Raw genomic sequence first — 20036 nt, forward strand, 5'->3', positions numbered from 1 at the left:
AAATCTGGGCAGTGGTGGCGCACGCCTTTAGTCCCAGCACTAGGGAGGCAGGGGCAGGCAGATCTCTGTGAGTTCGAGACCAGCCTGGTCTACAAGAGCTAGTTCCAGGACACCCTCCAAAGCCACAGAGAAACCCTGTCTCAGAAAAAACAAAAAACAAAAAAACAAAACAAAACAAAAAACTTTTGAACTGGCTATGGGTGGTGCCACATGCCTGTGTCCCAACCTCTGAAGGCAGATGAAAGTGGGTAGCAAATTCCAGATCAGTGAACCCCGTGAGGCCATTTGCAACATCAGGTAACTCCAGGCTCATAAAAACAGGATTTTTATATGCATGATGGAGTCTTGGGAACCGTCCATAATAAAGGTTTTAAGCCCTTTAGGGTGTCTAGCATCCACTCAAGCTGGACAAATGCCAGTAGCATTCCCAAAGATTATAAATAAAAAAAAATAGTACATGTCCATAATGACCCTTGGGGGCAGCAGCACCCAACAGCCCACTGACCTCTACTCCTACCCCCCATACTCCCTAAATGATTTTTGGCAGTCAGCTAGCAGTCCAAACACACCAGAGATTGTTCTTCCATTGATGACCCAGCTCTGGTTCTTCAACACCAACTACTTCAATGAGTCACCTTGGTGAAGTAAGCAGGCTTGCATTCTAGGAGCTCAACTGGTATATTTTGATACTATAAGGATCCACAAGGCTGGTACCCACCCAGGATGCACAACAACAGACAAGGCCTTCCCAAGCCAGAGACAGTCAGCATGGTAGGTACCCATGGTATGCCACATCCAGCCATTTCAGGGCCCCTGAGGTAGTATCAGCAGGGATGCAGGAAAGCCTGAAACAGGAATAACTACCAAACTAACAAGTTTTGAAACAGAGCTCAGAGAGAATGCTTACACGTTGCTGGGATGGTGCATCTGACTTGGGAGGCAAAGGATGACGCAGAAGGAAAAGGCCAGGCCATTCAACACAAACTGTTTATTGAAACCTCAGTTCTACAAAAGCGTGAAAAACTCAGATACAAAGCAGTGGTATCCAGAGAGGCCTGTAAAGAGAACACCTAGAAAAGAACGGGTCGAGTGGGAAGCCTTGGAGGATGCTAAGGTTGGAAGACAAAAGGACAAGGTTGAAGGACCCAACAATCCTTGGCTGTGACAACTACATCCAAGGGATGGGTGTGGCAAGCTTCCTGCCTCAAGAAGCCTTCCCTCAGCTGCTCCCATCTTGTACCATCCATCCCTGGTTTTCCTGCCTCAAGGACATCACATAAACAGAACCACATGAACAGTCCCTTCCTCTCCTCACCCACTCCCCACACCTCCCACCTTTACCTTTCCATCTCTGGAAACTCAAAAGCAGAAGTCTATCCCCTACCCCAGGCTTGAGAAGGCAGAAAGGTAGTTGCTTCTCTGTCATCTGTGACAAGCCTCTGGTCACTGAGCTGAAACGGTCGCTGGCACCATCAGTGTCCTAGCCTACTAGCCAGCCTCTGTGGTCTAAGAGGGTGAATGACCTTGTTCTGCCCCCATAACCCCTTATGCTCCTACCCAGGAGAACAGGAGACTAGCCAAGGACCCAGAAAGGTAGCAAAAATCTAAATCCTCTTCCAGGTTCTTAGGGACTCCCAAGCCCTCTTAATGCATTCCTCAGAACCCTACCTAGCCTGGGAAAATGAAAGACTTGAGACGGGCCAGCTCCATGACACTAAAAAGAGAACATTGCTGGGGTTGGAGGAATGGAGGGGATACTGGGCTCCAGAGCCAGGGTGGGGCCAAACCATGGGTATGGTAAAAGGGACGTGAAGGGCCAATAGACACAGTACGGTTAGGTTGGTGGCAGGCACGGCAGTTAGGGGGGGTTCTCTGGAACTTCTCGCAAAAGGGACATTTGTGGAGAGGAGTAGGTGGGGCAGGAGGGTCTGGGGGAGGTACCGGAGGGGGTGTCAGTGAGGCCAGAAGACTGCCCCAGAGTGACGGCAACTCTACATTGTCTTCCTGGCACCTGGAGACATTAGTCAGGCACTGCGGCACGGGGGAATGTATGCAGGACTGCAAGAGGCCTTTGGAAACCAGTATGAGGTCAGGAGGACCTGGTGAGGGGCTGCAGGACAGCCCCAAGGACTGGTGTATTACAGCCACTGATGCCACAGCTAGGGCCACACTGCTCACATATGCCACAGCTAACAAGCAGGACAGCTGCAAGAGAGAAGATAAGATAACAGCAAGCTGTTGACTATCTTCAACTATTCCCCACTCCTAGTCTCTCACACTGAAGCTCTCTATAACTCCCTCTGCCTCCCCTGCTCTCAAACTTCTCCTAAGTCTCTCCAAGTTTGCTTTTCCTCTCTCCCTCTCTCTCTCTCTCTCTCTCTCTCTCTCTCTCTCTCTCTCTCTCTCTCTCTCTCTCCCTCCCTCCCTCCCTCTCTTATGTGAGTCTACTCAAGTCCCTCTCCTTCATAAACCCTTCTCACCTTTACCAGCCGCTGGCAGAGGGAGCCCAGAGACAGCTGCCATGCTGGCTGTTCCAGCAGCACACACAGGTCTGTGTAGGTGTACCAGCCCCGCCGACGTCCTTGCTGCTCAGCCACACTAATATGGAGAAGAGACTAGGGGTTGGAGACTCTCCTGCAGTGAGTCCAGGGGTACCCATCAGAAGACACTAAGGAGTTGGTGAAATATACAGATCTCTAGGCTCCCCACTGATCCAGAAGATGAAACCAAGACCTAAACTTCAAAGAAGCTGCTACCACCACCAAAGGAGGGTAAAAGAGTTAAGCAACGACCTCTCCTCTCCTCTCCTCTCCTCTCCTCTCCTCCCCTCCCCTCCCCTCCCCTCCCCTCCCCCTCTTCTCTCCTCTCCTCTCCTCTCCTCTCCTCTCCTCTCTCCCTCCCCTCCCTCCCCTCCCCTCTCCTCTCCTCTCCTCCCAGTTACACAGATCCCACCTCTAACTCCTATGGTACTGGCCTATGCCTCTAAATGCCTCAGACCCCTCTTACCAGTTCCTGGAACTCACCAGCTCTCTAGCCAATTCAGCACCTCAAAGATCTCCCTAGGATCAGTGTAGAGGCGCCAATCCTGTGTACAAGAAGAAAGACAGGCACAGTAGTTCATCCCTATGATCCCAGTACTTGGGAGGCTGAAGCAGGAGTATTGCTGCAAGTTCTAGGCCAGCCTGGGCTATGCTGTAAGCCTATCTCAAAAAAAAAACCCTAAATAAATAAGAACTGGGAAGAGCTAAAGCTAAGCTTGGATATAAACAAGCCATGGTAATCTGACCAGAGCAGCTACAACCACAGCTGAAAAGATGTGCTAACTACTATCCAAAGGGCTTGTGTATATTCTATCAAACAATCACCACCTACCTGACCTTGAATTAATTATCCCTTCTACAAAGTACAAAGGGAGAATATAAACCCAAGAACGGTCAGTGTCCACAAGGAGCTCAAAGTCTAAAGCAGAAAAAGTTTGAAAGCAAATATTCAGAGTCAACACTACAGGGTCTGCCTCAGAGTGTGCCCTGGAGGAAGTGGGTGAGATGCTACTTCTGGACTTAACTGTTTCAGGAGCCTCTAAACTAGTCCTGAAAGGACAGGAAAGGAAGACCCTGCCAAAAAGACACAAGAACAGACACACAAAGCCAGGTGTAATATGTATCCCTACAATCAGCACTGGGAGACAAAAGCAGAAGCAACAGGAAGCAAAACCAGCCTCTATGCCTATGTAGTGAGTTGTATGACACCCTAATTTAAAATTTATTTATTAAGAGACAGGGTCTGACTATGAAGCCCTTGACTATCCCAAAACAGACCAGGCTTGGCCTCAAACTCACAGAGATCTGCCTGGGATTAAAGGCATGTACTTGGGAGAAAACAAAAATTAAATGGAGGTTGGTGGTTACGTCAATTAGTAAAGACCTTGTATGCAAGCATGAGAAACTGAGATCCCTAGAACCCACATAAAAGAAGTGGGTATGAGGCATGCACTTATTATCTTAGCACTAAGGAGGCAAAGACAAGTAGATCCCTGAGGCTTGCTGGTCAGCCAGCCAGCCAGCCTGCCCTGATCCTTAAGTACCAGGCTAAACAAGAGACCCTATTTCAAAAAGCCAGGTAGACAGATCCTCAGGAAGAACACTGAAGGTTCATACATGTACACACACACACACGCACGCACGCACGCACGCACGCACGCACGCACGCACGCACACACACACACAGAGAGAGAGAGAGAGAGAGAGAGAGAGAGAGAGAGTGCTAAAGACAACAGAAGGCTGACAGAGAACAAAGAATAAAGGAATAAAAAGACAAGTAAGAGAAGAGCCACTCACCATGGCACTAAGGAAGCCCCTTTCCAAGGCATTAAGAGTAGGCACTGCCACTCCCCCAGCAGCTCCCCACTCATCATTGAAGACCTCCTCTTCCTCTCCTTCATCATAAAGGTATTTACTGGCCACCATCTGTAGAGAAGCCAGAAGTGCATCAGTGGAGCTCATACCTGGTACCTGGCTCACTAGGGAGATAAAAGGAGGGGACACCTTACCATGGAGATCAGAAACAAGTCAGAAGATGACACGTGCTGCAGGTAGTCTGGGTTTCGGTGACGGAGCCGCTCAATGTACACCAGAGCTAACATCATAGCACAAGGGGAGATACAAGCCTCTCTGGGAGGTAAAAAGGATCAGTAATTAAACCCAAGGGTCCTTTAGCTCTTGAAACTCTCAAGATGCTTATCTCTGTCTTTACACCTTCTCTTTAGAGACAATAACCCCCCCCCCATCCCAGGCTCACCGGGACACATGAGCTACATATTTCTTCTGGAGTCGCCGAATAGGACTGGGTGCTGCCTTCTGAAGAAGTTCCACAGTGATGTCTGCAAGAGACAGGAGAGCAGAATAGTCAACCCCCCAACAGATACACAGTCTCCACAACTGTCATGGAAGACCTAGGTCTGTAGTATCTGAGGCCATGGGGACATGACATGTCATCTAAACTGGCATGGTGAAATATGTCTGTAATTCCAATAAACAAGACACAGGGGCAGGGGGACTGGATCACCACATGGCTAGCCTGATCTACAGAGCAAGTTCCAGGACAGGCTGCAAAGCAATACAGAGAAACCCTGTCTCGAAAAACAAACAAACAAAATAAATAAATAAATAAATAAATAAATAAATAAGAAAGACACTGTCTCAACCTTTCAGCCCTGGATTTCCCCATCATATCCCCCCCTCAAATTCTAAGTGATAAAAGCCCACTAAAAGCTTGATTCTCAGCCTTTTCCAGTAGGCAAGCTTGTTCTTCTGTTGAGTTATTCATGTTTATCTTTCACAAATGTTCATCTAAGAAGCATGCTTTGTTACTTGGGAAACATACAACAAATATACTTAGAAAACTAAATTTCTGACCTATAAATTTAAAAAGGGCAGCAGGACTTGGGGTATAGCTGCGTGGCAAAATGCTTGCCTAGCATACACAAGCCCTAAAAATAAGTGACTGCAATTTATGAGCTGTTTTTACTCACGTGAGCTAAAAGAATGTGAAACACAGCCCGCATTGTCAAACCAAGTACCAACTGAGATAGTTATGAGACACAGTGCAGCTCAGAGGACAACCTCTAGGCATTTGGATGACTATGACAACCCTGCCCTCAAAGCTACACACACACACACACACACACACACACCTGCCACAGGGCTGGAGAGCTCCTCCAGGGTGCAGTCCGTCTCCCAGTCCCAACCATAATAGAGTCTCCTTCGGATTCGAGCACTCAGTTTCTGGTGTCCTGGAAGGAACTGAAACAGGGCCAGGAGGGGTGGAGGGTGAAGGGCAGGGAAGGTTATGATAGAAGTCCTGGGTTGGGACTGGAAGGCTGTACAAGGCAGCAAGTTGGCTTTGCTGCCACTGGACCTATGCTATGCCCCACCCAGCTCCGAGTTCCAGGGATCATTTGCTTAATGGCAGCCTAGTCCTGCCTCGGGGAGAGGAAGACAGCACCCAGTCATCACTAGAGGCTCCCAGGAGACCAGAAAACTAGAAACTAGATGGACCCCAGTCTAATCACTAGTAGCAGTTCCCTTCCTATACCTGAGGGTTTGCCTCCAGGCCCAAGTGGCCCTGGCTTGAGTAGGCATTGCTCCCAACAGCTGCCCAATCTCGGGCATGGCAAGTAAGAGAGTTCCCATTCCTCTCGGGTCCGGAGGGTAACGCCCCGGAGTCCTGACTCACAGCCTACTGGGTCTAAGGACAGACGGACTGCGGTCTCTCTCACCGTGAAGTCCTGGAAACCGGTAAGGGAAAATGTGCCCTCTTCGTCCAGTAGGAGCCCAGCCAGATCCATCGCGCCGTCAGCCGCCCACCCTGTGAAGGTGGAAGGGGAGGAAAGGAATAGTAAGTTGCGGACAGAGCCGTCCTCCCTCGTTGGCCCACCTGCCCGCCTCTCCCGAGGGCCGCCGCCCGGCTCCGCGCAGTCTCCTCCCCTGTCGCCGACAGCCAGAGGACGCCTCTTCCTGTTCCGCGCGCGACTGGGCCTCCCGGCGCCCGACGATCCGCGCGGCGCTCACCAGGCGGAGTGAGAAGAGGTCCGAGGGCCCGAAGCGTTCTGGGCCCGAGCTGCGTCCGCCTGGCGTTTACAAGCGGCGGGCGTGTCACCGACGAGTCAGCCCGCCGGGCAGGAAGTGCCGCCCGTAGCTGGGAGCTCCGGGTCTCAGGAGCCCCAGGCACCGGGGTCTGATTTTTGGATTACGGTGGTTCCCGGGGAACGGGGCGCACCAAGGGTGAAGGAGCCAGGCCAGACCTTGTGGTAGTGGGTGCAGATATTAACAAGACTGACTAACACAAGAAGTAACACGAGTTGTTTCCTGGGTTTTGGCAGGAAAGGTGCAATGCACAAGAAGGATGGGCAGGAAACTTACCCGGGGGAGAACTGTGGACAAGGTGGGAGGGAATCTGTTGAACCTTTACGCCCCTTAGGAGTTTGAAATTGCAAAGCTCGAATGCATACTGTATTTTGTAGGGTTACTCCAGCAATTAAATGATCTCAAAAGATATGAAGCCTCAAAGAACGACGTTGACCAATCTCCCAAAAGCAAACAGCATCTAAATGAGGCTTTATTTTCAAACACGCCTTCCACCAATCTGCCGCTCCAAGATTTGGGGAAGAGCGCCGACAATCGGAGCAGCAAGAAGCAACTTTTCTCAGTCGGTGAGGCGGCGTTTAAGTCATTAGAGTCACGCGCTGCCGTTTGTTTATCCGCCGAGGGGAGGGGACAGGAGGCGACGAGGACTGAGTAATGGGAATGCAGCCGCCCTTCGCGAGCCGATCCCAGCCAGGATCCTGGGCGCCTGGAGGCCGACTTCCTGCGGGCGGCGTCTCACGGGCGGTACGGGTCGCCAGCAGATTCCCCAGCCGCCCTGACAACACCGGAAGAGGACGGCGGGCTGCGTAGCCTCAATGCCCGCCTCGGGTCACAGCCGCAGCAGCCTCGAAGCACACACCTGCGTCGGCAACAGGACCGCGGCGGGCCGCCTGCGCGCACGCGCGGGCCTCCCATCCGGGCTGTTGGGTCGCGCCACGTGACCGCGCGCCCGGCCGGTCACGTGACGCGCGTCCGCAGGTTCTGCTCGCCTGGGCGTGCGCCCCCTTCCGCCTGACGCGCCCCCGGCGGCGGCCGCGCAGCCCCGGCTCCTCGCGGGCTCGGGCAGCGGCTGCAGCGCGGTGATGGCGACCGGCGGCGGCGGCGCTAACACCGGCGCGGGTGGGACCTCGGGGCTGGGCCTGGGCCTGGGGCTGAGCCTCGGCATGAGTGAGACCACCAGCGACGCGGAGGAGGAGGCGGCCGCGGCCGAGGCGGTGGGACGCCTGGCCACGTCGCTGTGGCTGCGGCTCCGCGGCTGGGAGGCGGTGCTGGCGGCCGCACAGCGGCTGCTGGTGTGGGAGAAGCCGCTGCACAGCCTGGTCACGGCGGCCGCACTCAACGGCCTCTTCTGGTAACGGCCGCGGAGGAGGGGGCGGGGCCGGGCTGCGCGGGAGAGCGGGGGCGGGAGGACCCGGTGCTCCCTCCCTTCGAGGGCTGTCAGCCGCAGGAGCGGTGATCCGTCATCAGCTTGCCCCGTTTCTTAGTCTGTCGGTGGTGGGTAAGGCTTAGAGGACCGTCTCCCCCATCGTGTGCCTTTCTGTCCTTTTCGATGGGATTGGGAGCCTCTAACCCACTAGCGGCTGAGATGCCTGTCTCCCTAAGGTTGTTGTCTTCGTCGTCCCTCCGACCCTTCTTCCTGCTCAGCATCTCACTTTTGACCTATTTCCTGCTGGATCTCTGGCACCCTCGCTTCCTCCCCGATGTTTCAGGTGAGTGTCTTCATTCCACGCGCTGCTCTGCACATTGCTTCACCCTGCTGCGTGAGGGTGGACAGCAGAGGGAAGACACAGCAAGGCCACTCGCCTCCTAGGCATGCTCCACGCCCCCTCTCTCCCCATTTTAAGAAATCGCCCGAAATGAGAGTCGTCTCTTACCCAAAATTTAACTTTCTTGTGAGTTTAGTAGTCAAAACTGTGGAGTTCAGAGCTGAGTGTGATGGCGCACGCCTGTAATCCCAGTACTCAATTGACAGAGGCCGGCCAATCTCTCGAGTTCTAGGTCAGCCAGAGTTACATAGTGAAACATTGTCTCAAAAAAGTAAATAAAAATAAAAGACTGTAGAGTTTGTATCAAAACACCTGAGTTACATTTCCTACTCTGCCTTTTATCAGGTGTATGGCCTTGTAAAGAATTGCAAAAGCAGGGACTTCCCAGGAACATGATTAAATGAGTCTACAAAGAACATGATCGGAGTTGTCGTCACTATTTGTTTGTTTATTTGTTTTGGTTTTTTGAGACAGGGTTTCTTTGTGTAGCCTTGCTCCCCCACCCTCCAACCTGCTCTGTAGACCAGGTTGGCCTGGGACTCAAAGAGATCTGACTGCCTCTGCCTCCTGAGTGCTGGGATTAAAGGTGTACACCACCAATGCCTGGCTGGAATAAAGTGTGGGCTCCTGTGTTTGATTAAAGCAAAGTCTAAAGCAGGAGACAAAGATAGGCCTGGTGGTACAGGCCTGCCATCTCAGCTGCATAAGAGTTGACACAGGGAGGGTACAAGTTCAGGGCCTACCCTGTCTCAAGAAAAGGATTGGGGATGGGAGGTAGCTCATTGGTACAGCACTTGCTTAGTGTTTACCTCAGGTTCAATTCCAGGTACTACAAAAAAGAAAGGGGTACAGAAACAATATGTAATTCAGCCTGCAGTTGGTTTGTGAAGGAAACTCTAGGCCTCCTGTGTGGTTCATGCCTATAAGTGAGACACAGGAGGAATCACTGAAAGTTTGAGACCAGGAATGCTGAGGAGAGGTACCTCTTTCTGATTTGGCATCTGTCTTGTGTCTCTTGCACTCTTAATTTAATTTATTCCCCTTTTTTCTCTGTAGCATCACCCCCTGAGGAACCACACTCTGACAGGTGAGTACAGGCCACTTTTTTTTTTTTTTTTTTTTTTTTTTTTTGAGACAGGGTTTCTCTGTGTAGCTTTGGAGCCTGTCCTGGAACTCACTCTATAGACCAGGCTAGTCTCCAATTCACAAAAATCCACCTGCCTCTGTCTCCCGAGTGCTGGGATTAAAGGTGTGAACCACCACTGAACAACCAGGCCATCTTTAAAGATGCCCAAATGTAGTCTGCTTGCTGTGCTCAGGTCAGCTCAAAGAGGAGCCACTTCTGCAGGCATAGGCCCCAGTGTAGTGAAGGGGCTTGCAGCAAGCAAAAGTGTGTTGGCCCTCCCTAGGCTCCTCTGAAGATGCTATGTGCCTTCCCTGTGGAGGTAGAGGGTTGAATACCCTGGGAATTTGCCTCCCAGGACTAGGGTGACCTCTGCGGGAGTTGGGGTTTTCCACATCTCCAGATTGAAGAGCTCGTTAGCAACCTCAAAGTGATGTGAGTGCCTTAGAAAGCTGGTTTCTGAGGCTCCCAGGGGTCATGTCATGTCTCCCCAGTGAGGGTGCGGGGTCAGGCGCCCAGCCGCACCTGCTGAGTGTGCCCGAGTTGTGCAGATACCTGGCTGAGAGCTGGCTCACCTTCCAGATTCACCTGCAAGAGCTGTTGCAGTACAAGAGGCAGAATCCAGCTCAGGTAAACCTCATCCTGTAGCAGTTCCTGGAGCCAGAGGGGATGGGAGAGGAGTGATATGAGCAGTGTCTATTGTAAATTTCCCAAACTGGTTTCATTCTTCCTCCAGATGAATGATGGTTTCTTCCCCAAGTGACTGGCACATGGTTTAGTCCAGTGTTTTTGATTGACCCTATGCTCTTCTCTGCAGTTTTGTGCTCGAGTCTGTTCTGGCTGTGCTGTGCTAGCTGTGTTGGGACACTATGTTCCAGGGATTATGATTTCCTACATTGTCTGTGAGTGGAGGCCAGCCCTGCCCTTCCCAATGCCCTTTCTCCTCTTTCTCTGGATTAGCCCAAAGGAAAAACTGAATTGTCTGTGTCAGCTACCCATCTGGGGAAGAGATGGGGAGGGGAGAGGCTATCACTGCCTTGAGAAAGGATCTCATCTCTGATTAGACCTGCCTTTTCCGGGGACAGCTTAATGAAGGCCCTTGGGATAATGGCATACTGAGCTCTGAGCGGACTTTCTAACCCATAGTGCTGAGTATCCTGTTGTGGCCCCTGGTGGTTTATCATGAACTGATCCAGAGGATGTACACTCGCCTGGAGCCCTTGCTCATGCAGTTGGACTACAGCATGAAGGCAGAAGCCGATGCCCTGCACCACAAACATGACAAGAGGAGTAAGGGATTCTTTTAACCCAGGAGGGTGAAAGGCAGGGAGGGCTGAGGTTTATGTCTCATGATGTGTCCTGAAATTTAAGTCATTTTGTAGTTCCTTCATCATAATTGTCCCCCACCATTGTCTTTGCTCATGCTTCCCTTCTCTAGAGCGGCAAGGGAAGAATGCATTACCCGCAGGTGATGAGCCACTTGCTGAAACAGAGAGTGAAAGCGAGGCAGAGCTGGCTGGCTTCTCTCCAGTGGTGAGGTCCAAGGAAGATGGGGTGTCAAATAGAAGACTAAAGGGAAGCTGGGTATGGTGATGCACACTATAATCCTATTTGAGAGGTGGATGCAGAAGGATCAAGAATTCAAAACCAGCCTGGTTTACATTATGAGTTTGAGACCAACCTGGACTATATAAAACTCTATCTCCAAACACTAAAAATGCAAAGGGAGGGAAGAGAATCTAACTGCTTTAGAGCTACCACTTCACAAGTAAGTGGGAGCCTACTTGGATTCATCCTGGTTCTCTTGCAGGTGGATGTGAAGAAAACAGCCCTGGCCTTAGCTATTACAGACTCAGAGCTGTCAGATGAGGAGGCCTCTATCTTAGAGAGCGGCGGCTTCTCTGTGTCTCGGGCCACCACTCCACAACTGACAGATGTTTCTGAGGGTATGAGCAGTCTTTTGCCCTCTTAATCCTCCTGCTCCCTGATACTGAGTTGTTGCTGGCTATATTCTCTGAATTCCAAAAATCTTCCTCTAGCCAATTGATTCTCTAATTGTACCCTAAGCTCCCCAAAGACCTTAGCTCAGTATTCTGTCTTCATTTTGTTTTGCTTTGTGGTGTTTGTTTGTTCTTTTGTTGTTTTTAGATCTGTTTATTTTATGTGTTTGAGTGTTTGGCCTACATGTATGTGCATAACTGGTGCCTGCAAAAGTCAGAAGAGGGCAACTGATCCCCTGGAGCTGGAGTTATGGATGGTTGTGAGCCACCTTGTGTGTGGGTCCTGGGAATCAAACCTGGATCTTCTGCAAAAGCAGCAAGTACTCTTAACCATCTCTCTAGCTCTGCTTTGCTTTTTGAGAAAGGATCTTATATAGCTCAGGCTTGCTTCACAGAATATGACCTGAACTCCTGACCCCTCCTGCCTGCACTTGGCAGGTGGATCTCTGTGAATTCAAGGCCAGCCTGGCTAGTTCCAGGACAAACTCAAGAGCTACACAGAGAAAGCCTGTCTCAAAAAAAAAAAAAAGAAAGAAAAAAGAAAAAAAAGAAAAGAAAGAAAGAAAAGAAAAGAAAAAGCAGGGCTTGGCTTGCCACATTATTGCCATAAATTTATTGGCTTTTGTGGATGGTCAGAGAAACCAGCCCATTCTTGGGGGGGGGGGGGCAGGAGTTCGAGACAGGGTTTCTCTGAGGCTTTGGAGGCTATTCTGGAACCAGCTCTTGTACACCAGGCTGGTCTCAAACTCATAGAGATCCACCTGCCTCTGCTTCCCGAGTGCTGGGATCAAAAGCACCACAACCGCCCAGCCGAAATTTGCCCATTCTTAACCCTTTATTCTCTGCACAGATTTGGACCAGCAGAGCCTACCAAGTGAGCCAGAAGAGGCTCTGAGCAGAGAACTTGGGGAGGGGGAAGAGACAGAGCTGGCCCCTCCTGAAGACCTGCTAAATGCTCCTCCAGCCTTCTCAAAGCAAGCCCTGGATACAGAAGAAGAAGCTATAGCCAAGGAAACCTTGCTTCAGCTCTCATCCCCTCTTCACTTTGTGAATACGCACTTCAATGGGGCAGGGTCCCCCCAGGATGGAGTGAAGTGCTCTCCTGGAGGACCAGTGAAGACCCTGAGCCCAGAGGCAGTGAGTGGTGACCTAATGGCTGCACCCAGCACCCTCTCACCCCCACTTTGCCTGGCTGAAAGTGGTCCAGTTACCCTCCTTTCCCCCTCTGTGCTCCCACCCCTTCCCCAGGACTCACCTCAACCCCTGGCTGCCCCTGAGGAGGAAGAGGCAGTCACCACTGAGGACTTTGAGTTGCTGGATCAGGGAGAGCTGGAGCAACTGAATGCAGAGCTGGGCTTGGGACCAGAGATGCCCCCAAAGCCCCCGGATGCTCTGCCTCCTCCTCCCCTGGGGCCAGACAGCCATTCTCTGGTACAGTCAGACCAAGAGGCTCATACAGTGGTTGAGCCATGAGCCATGGCAGAATGAGCTGCAGGCATAGCAGGGCTTCCTGACTAAAGGGTGTCACATTTTCTCCTTTCCCTGCCACTCTGGGGAGAGGCACTATGTGGAGAAGCTGGCTGTCAGATGGAAGCCAGCCCATTCTCTGCCTGCTTGCCTGCCTGCCTGCCTGCCTGCTGTCCTGGGATCTGGTATAGTACCTGTGCCTAGGATTGGTTTTCAGTTTGTAAATAATTTTCCATTTGGTTAGTGGATGTGATTGGGGCTAGGGAAGTCCTTCCATAGCCTGCACTTGCTTCCCTGCCTCATCTCTTTTTACTCTACTGTGTCCCCAGCCCTGGCGGTCTACCCTTTCTTTTTCTTCCTATCCTCAGGGACCTGTGCTGCTGTGCCCTCATGTCCCACTTGGTTGTTTAGTTCAGGCACTTTATCGTTTTCTCTACTGTCCTACACTCCCCTTGGCTTTATTTCCCTGCCATGTCCTGTCCTTAGCAGTGTGATCCCCACTCTTTGCCAACTCCTCCTCCACAGGCATTGGCCAAGTTTTAGGGTAGGTCCTCTTCTAAGAAAGAATAAACCTGGAGTGGTGTCAGGCCAGTAGTGCTGCACTTAGGTCACTGTCGCCTCAGACCTGCACTGTACCCTTGCCCAGTTCAACCCTCATGGTGCAGGGCAGCAGGGTCCCATAGCACTTTGCCAGCACTGGGGTTGAGGAGCATTCCCTCCCTCTCTCTCTTTCTGAGGTGAGGGGCTTCCCTACCATCTTAAAACCTACTCTTCTGGACCGCAGTTGAGACTCCCTGCTAGGGTCTGAAGTGGATAGTACCATCTGTGTAGGTGATAACTGGAGAAATAAAGTGTTGATTGGCTAGAACTCTTGCCTGTCTGTCTGCCTGTCTTACTGCTCCTACACTGTGCACTTTGTCTCTCCTCACCCTTATGCCCTTCATCCCAGGACTGCCCGGGGTTATTTTCCTTGGTGTAAAACAAAACCAGAAGCAGGGATTATCCAGACAACCCTGCCAGCTCAACCATCTTCCTTGAATGTGTGGTATGTAGCAGGACTTAGCATGTGTGAATAAATTACATGCAGGAGGAAATTGCCTTGTCTTCCCAATCAATGGAAACATTGAGCCGTAACAACTGTTTACTACTATGTGCCTAAGTCTTTAATGTCAACCTGCTTAAGTGACCTGTCTACATGCTAACAACTCAATCTGCTAGGCCCACTAACCAACAATGGAGGACTCTACATATTAGAGAACCTGGTTTCAGGCCAAGGGACTAAAGAAATAAGATCTAACATTTTTAAAGTATAATATGTGCTTCGCACTGTTCTAAGTTATTTATTCACCTTTTTTTTTTTTTTTTTTTTTTTTTTTTGGGGATTTTCGAGACAGGGTTTCTCTGTGTAGCTTTGGCTGGCTTGGAACTCAAGAGATTTGCCTGCCTCTGCCTTCCAAGTGCTGGGATTAAAGGTATGGGTCACCACCACTGAGTTGATTCTAAGTGATTTGTATATAATAATGTTTGCAGACTTTTCCTCAACTTTTAAAATGAATTGGTTTTTTGCTAGGGATAGTAGCTTACATTTGTAATCCCAGCAGTTGAGAGCTTCAGGCTGGCCTGGGCTACTGAGGGAGAAGAGCTTATCTCAAAAAACAAAATAGCCCCACCACAATAATAAAAATATTGCTGTTGCCGGGCGGTGGGGCTAAATGCCTTTAATCCTAGCACTCAGGAGGCAGAGGCAGAAGGGTCTACAGAGCGAGTGCCAGGACAGGCTCCAAAACTACACAGAGAAACCCTGTCTTGAAAGAAAGGGGGGAAAAAAAAGCTGTTTTAGTTAAAAATAGAGCTTTTATATATATAAACACAGCTTAACTTTCTGAAGACCCACAAGGCTCTAGGAATGGAGCCATGAATCACACCTGGGTGAGCAATGCTAGCAAACACAGTTAAGCTGTCCAATGGTGGACACATGGGAAGAAGCCGGGAACTGAGAACACCAATCTAGTAGCTTGTCTTTGTGGAGAGAGAGTGGACTCTTGGCTGTTGTTTCTCTGTGGTAAACAGTTCAGAACAGAGACAGTGGTTTGTTTAATGAGTTCATGTCCTCAGCCTTCAGCTTCAGATACAATGTAGCAATGCCATTTGTCTCTGAGGTTGACCTCTAGACAGGTATATTGTATCCCATACTTGAGAGAATTTTCTGGGGTGTTTCACATTTGAGAGAGAATCAGTGTTGCGGAGTCTGCTTCTGTGCTCTTGAAGGAGCATGAACTAATGCAGAGAGTTCTGTTTCTGACGAGAATGCAAAAACAGGTCTAACCAATAAATAGGCAGTCCCAAAAGGAAATAACAACAACAACAAAAAAAAGTGTTGCCTTAACCCATTTCCTTATTAATTTCAAAATTTGGACTTAGAACTGGAACCCTGTAGCTGGATCAAAATATTACAGATTTGGAGTCTGTGTCACCCTTCACATTTACCATTGTCTGATGTTTTCTATGTGTTTTGTCAGTGGTGGTGTCCACTATCAGATGCCTTGACCAGTTTATGCTCTCTCGAAAGGCACAAGAAGAAAGCTTTTCCTGAGTAAAAAAAAAAAAAAAAAAAAAGCAGAAACATAAAACACATTATTAGGACACACACTTAGCCCCAGCACCCAGGCAGGCAGGACTGAAGGACTGGGCATAGGTTGAGGCCAGCCTGAGCTACATAAGAGACTGTCCAGGAAATAGTTAATAGTGAAGGGTAACTTGTCTGCCTTAATGGAAATGTAGGGGTTTTTTTGGTTTTTTTTTTAGTTCTAGTTAGGGAACAAGCTTGTTTTGCATGTTAGTCCCTTCTCCCTCTCCCTCCCCTCACCCCCATCCCTCCTCCCCCACCCCCAACCTACCCCCAGCCCCTTCCACTCACCACTCCCCAGGCAGGGTAGGGCCCTCATCGGGGGCTCTGCAAAGTCCACCAAATCTTCCTGTGCTGGGCCTGGGTTTTTATTAACTTTAATTTTTGGTCCTTCACAAGGACATGTTTTGTTTTGTTTTTCGAGACAGGGTTTCTCTGTGAGGTGATGAAGCCCATCCTCGCAGTCGCTCTGGAGACCAGGCTGGCCTCGAACTCACAGAGACCCACCTGCCTCTGTCTCCTGAGTGTTGGGATTAAAGGCTTGCACCACCAACACCCAGGGTGGAAATGTAGTCTTTAATAGGCAGGTAATACTTCTGTGTCATGCCTAAATTAACATGCTTCCACAAAGGAAGGCTTTGTGTGTTATATTTATTGACAAATTAACAGACAACAATGTGCCCAAGAGAAGACTACCAGAGGTTGGATACTGTAGGCAGAATTCTTGAAAGAATTGGGAATGTTTAATCCAAAAAAGAAAGAAATGAGTTGGATTATGTCAACAGCCTTCAAAGTTGTAAGGATTGTCAGCAAGATTTCAGAAAGCAGAAATGAATTGAGTGGCTATGGATAGATAAAAATGCTAGATAAAGGGGCTGGAGAGATGGCTCTGCAGTTAAGAGTGCTGGTTGCTCTTTCAGAGGTCCTGAGTTCAATTCTCAGCAACCTCGTGGTGGCTCACAACCGTCTGTAATGAGATCTGGTTGTCTCCTCTGACCTGCAGGCAGAAGACTGTATATATAATAAATCTTTTTAAAAAAAAATTCTAGATAGAATTTAGTTTTCTGGTCAAGACACACAGCAAAACAGAATGGTCTGAGGACAGGGGAGGGGGCCACGGTGTTTGGGTTTTGTTTTTTGACACAGTCTCATGTAGCCCAAGCTAGCTTCAAACTCCTGGTTTTCCAGCCTCAGCCTTTGAAGGGCTGGCATTACAGATACACAAAAACACAAAGGAGCAAAGAACAGAGAAGATTAATGATTTTTATGGCGGCGGGATAGGGCAAAGCAAGAACTCTACCACTGAACAACACCCCACATCCCAAATGATCTTTAGTTACAGCGGTTCTAAGAATAATTTTATCATGGAGGGAACGTGTCACTTTGCTTTTTGTGACCAACTAAAGGTGACTTCTTCCACCTTAAAAGTGGGTATATCGGGCTGGAGAGATGGCTCAGCGGTTAAGAGCACCGACTGCTCTTCCAGAGGTCCTGAGTTCGATTCCCAGCAACCACATGGTGGCTCACAACCATCCGTTATGAGATCTGGTGCCCTCTTCTGGTGTGCAGATGTACATGGAAGCAGAATGTTCTATACATAATAAATAAAATCTTAAAAAAAAAAAGTGGGTATATCATTGTGTGTCACTGGCCCATTTGTCTTGTACTCTGTTCACTTGTCCTGAGAAATTTCACATGTTCACCCGTTTGATTCTTTCTCATATGCTGATAATATTTACATCAAACTTCAATTCCTTTCCCAGAGCTTCCACCTAGGCACCTTCACTTCAATCAACAACTGAACTCTCTACATTCTACCCACCTGCCTCCAATAGCAGCCTGTTTCTATATTTTTTTACTGCTTATGGACACTATGAACCATAAAAGATCATCTACACCCAGTAGATCTCTATCTCCAGTTTTGTGCCCTATCAATTTGTTTCTTAGCCAGGTGTGGTGGCTGTACATGGTGAGACCCTGCCTTTCGGGAGAGGCTCCAGTGAGAGAGACTCTCAAAAAATAAGGCACAGACATTTAATCCCAGCACCCAGGAGGCAGAGACAGGCAGATCTCTGTGAGCCCAGACCAGTCTGGTCTCCAGAGAAAGTTCTAGGTAAGATGACAACAAACAAACAAAATGCACTTAAATGTAACACATGGAAGTTTACCATCCCATGCAAAAAATACATGATGGAATATATAGAATTTGTTTTATTTTCTGGGATTTTTGTGGGGGAGGTGGTTTAATACAGTGTTTCTCTATGTAGCCCTAGCTGTCCAGGAAGTCACTTAGCAGACCAGGCTGGCCTTGAACTCACAGAGATCCACCTACCTCTGCCCCCCCCCCCAGTGCTGGGATTAAAGGCCTCTAATCTCTCTAAACCCCTCCGTATCTCTTCTTGTGTCCCCCTATCTGGGTCCTCTAAAATCTCTATGGCTAATTCTAGTCAGTCAATCACTGACTCCACTCTCTGATTCAAGGTAAACTTTATTGGCAGTCTTGGAGTGTGAGAACAAATCCCTCAACACTTAACTGTTGATCCACGTCTTCAGGCCCTGGGATTAAAATCTTTTTAGCAACCTCCAGTAACAATATCAATGGATCTTTAAGTCTGCTTAGCTTCCTAGAGAAAAACTTGTAGTATATAGTCTGGTGCATTGATCTGGGCCCAGGACAGGAGAGGATGTGGATTCTCCTCCTGCATACCCTCCTCTCTCAGTAGAAGAACCCTCTGATTTTCTCTTCAGAGATTAGTCCTGCCTTTTATCAGGGTGGTTACAGTCGTTAGGAGGGAGTCTGAGGTCCTACCTGTTCCTTCCATAAGACTTGGCTATGATTTATATATGGTTGACCCATTTTTGAAAGTCAATCCTCATTAAAGAGTATTGACTTGATGGTAGAGTGTTTTCTTAGATTGTTTAAAGTCTATCCATCACCCTGTAAGAAAGAAAAAGACACAATCCCTATTATGAGCTAGTAAGAGGTGAGTCAAGTGGGACATTTAGGAGCTCAACAGGGCTGTAATGAATTATCTCAAGATTGGTCTGTTACAAAAACCTGTGTGGCTAAGCCTTGCCTGCATTTCTGACTCTTGCTGTCTTGGAACTCTGTTAGCAAGAAGGTCCTTATTAGAATTTGGTCCCTCGCCACAGACTAGAATTGTGAACCAAACAAACTCTTTAAAGCTGTGTATGTGGCACATGCCTGTAATCTTAGCACCTAGGGTACTGAAGCAGGAGAATTACAAGATTCAGATCAGTTTGGGAAAAAACAGCAAGATCCTGTTTCAAAAAAAAAAAAAACCAACTCCATTTTTCAGCTGTTAAGACATTACAGAGCAGGTTTTTTTTTTTAAGGATTTATTTATTTGTTATGTATACGGTGTGCTGCCTGCATGCATGTCTACATGCCAGAAGACGGCACCAGATCTCATTATAGATGGTATTTAAGGCACCATGTGGTTTCTGGGAATTGAACTCAGAACCTCAAGAAGAGCAGTCTATGCTGTTAACCTCTGAGCCATCTCTCCAGCCCAAAAATCCTTTTTTTTTTTTTTTTCCTGTCTTGTTTTGTTTTTCGAGACAGGGTTTCTCTGTGGCTTTGGAGGCTATCCTGGAACTCACTCTGTAAACCAGGTTGGCCTCTAACTCACAGAGATCTACCTGCCTCTGCCTCTGCCTCCCAAGTGCTGGCATTAAAGGCGTGCACTGCCAACGCCCAACTCAGAGTAGGTTTTTGAGAAGTGATGTTATACAATATAAAGAATAGGTGCTGAGTGTGGTGGCTCACACCTTTGATCCCAGCGCTTGCGAGGCAGAGGCTGGTGGATCTCAGTGAGTTTGAAGCCAGCCTGGTCTGCAGATCAAGTTCCAGGGCAGCCAGGGCTACACAGAGGAAAACCCTGTCTCAATTTTTTAAAAAAATTCTGTGTTCAGCCTAGTGTAGTGGTACAGACCTCTAGTCCCAGCAATCCAATCAGGAGCAGAGGCAAGCAAATCTCTTTGAGTTCTGAGTAGGAGGCCAGCCTGGTCTAAAGACCAAGTTCCAGGACAGCCAGAGTCACACAGAGAAACCTTGTCTCAAAAAAAAAAAAATCTGGGTTCAGATTTTATCTCTTTAAGGAAGTAACCTAATCCCTCTTAGTCTCAGCTTGAGTAGAATTGGGGCCAAGACAACCTTGCTGGTCGTTCTCACTTTGACCTTGTCTGCTTTAAGCCTGCTAAAGCTGAAATTAGAGATGTTTGTCCATGACTACACTTGCCAACTCTTAGAGGTGCAATTCTGATATTCTACAAGGCTGTGGGTCATTATTAACACTGCTGCTTCACAAGGCTGTTAAGCAGGTCCAGGTGTGCTTTGTTGATCTACAAAAGACTCGACTTAGCACTGTTCAGTTGACAATTGATATC

At 48.9% G+C, this 20036-nt stretch overlaps 2 protein-coding genes across 6 annotated transcripts; one reads left to right on the top strand and one right to left on the bottom strand.

The window, feature by feature from the left end:
- Nucleotides 1-973: 973 nt before the first annotated feature.
- Cnppd1 (cyclin Pas1/PHO80 domain containing 1) lies at nt 974-7512 on the bottom strand. 4 transcript variants are annotated; one of them, XM_027397260.2, is made up of 10 exons: nt 6921-7512; nt 6570-6802; nt 6278-6366; nt 5693-5801; nt 4798-4879; nt 4550-4670; nt 4338-4466; nt 3024-3085; nt 2481-2598; nt 1669-2205 (listed from the first exon to the last, which is right to left on the bottom strand). In XM_027397260.2, the coding sequence occupies exons 3-10, from the start codon at nt 6344-6346 to the stop codon at nt 1669-1671; spliced, it is 1227 nt and encodes a 408-aa protein (XP_027253061.1). In that variant the 5' UTR covers nt 6347-6366; nt 6570-6802; nt 6921-7512. The 4 variants fall into 4 exon arrangements, with proteins under 4 accessions (XP_027253062.1, XP_027253061.1, XP_027253059.1 ...); XM_027397258.2 differs by lacking the exon at nt 6570-6802; XM_027397259.2 differs by having other exon boundaries at nt 6570-7485.
- A 100-nt stretch (nt 7513-7612) lies between these two features.
- Retreg2 (reticulophagy regulator family member 2) lies at nt 7613-14096 on the top strand. Of its 2 annotated transcripts, none has more exons than XM_027397256.2 (9): nt 7613-7995; nt 8247-8353; nt 9467-9497; nt 10028-10163; nt 10351-10435; nt 10680-10823; nt 10972-11117; nt 11344-11479; nt 12384-14096. In XM_027397256.2, exons 1-9 carry the CDS (start codon nt 7727-7729, stop codon nt 13004-13006), a joined length of 1677 nt encoding a protein of 558 aa, XP_027253057.1. In that variant the 5' UTR covers nt 7613-7726; the 3' UTR covers nt 13007-14096. The 2 variants fall into 2 exon arrangements, with proteins under 2 accessions (XP_027253057.1, XP_027253058.1); XM_027397257.2 differs by having other exon boundaries at nt 7626-7995; nt 10972-11066.
- Nucleotides 14097-20036: the final 5940 nt, after the last annotated feature.

The sequence above is a fragment of the Cricetulus griseus genome, chromosome 2, assembly GCF_003668045.3.
Source record: "Cricetulus griseus strain 17A/GY chromosome 2, alternate assembly CriGri-PICRH-1.0, whole genome shotgun sequence".
NCBI classification, from domain to species: domain Eukaryota; kingdom Metazoa; phylum Chordata; class Mammalia; order Rodentia; family Cricetidae; genus Cricetulus; species Cricetulus griseus.

Coding starts and splice junctions, on each gene's coding strand:
- Cnppd1 (XM_027397261.1), bottom strand. CDS start 6,346: ATGGATCTGGCTGGGCTCCTACTGGACGAAGAGGGCACATTTTCCCTT. Junction 4,880..5,692: donor GCTCTCCAGCCCTGTGGCAG/GTGTGTGTGTGT, acceptor TGTCTCTTGCAG/ACATCACTGTGGAACTTCTT. Junction 4,671..4,797: donor TATGTAGCTCATGTGTCCCG/GTGAGCCTGGGA, acceptor TTTACCTCCCAG/AGAGGCTTGTATCTCCCCTT.
- Retreg2 (XM_027397256.2), top strand. CDS start 7,727: ATGGCGACCGGCGGCGGCGGCGCTAACACCGGCGCGGGTGGGACCTCG. Junction 7,996..8,246: donor GCACTCAACGGCCTCTTCTG/GTAACGGCCGCG, acceptor TGTCTCCCTAAG/GTTGTTGTCTTCGTCGTCCC. Junction 10,164..10,350: donor AGAGGCAGAATCCAGCTCAG/GTAAACCTCATC, acceptor TCTTCTCTGCAG/TTTTGTGCTCGAGTCTGTTC.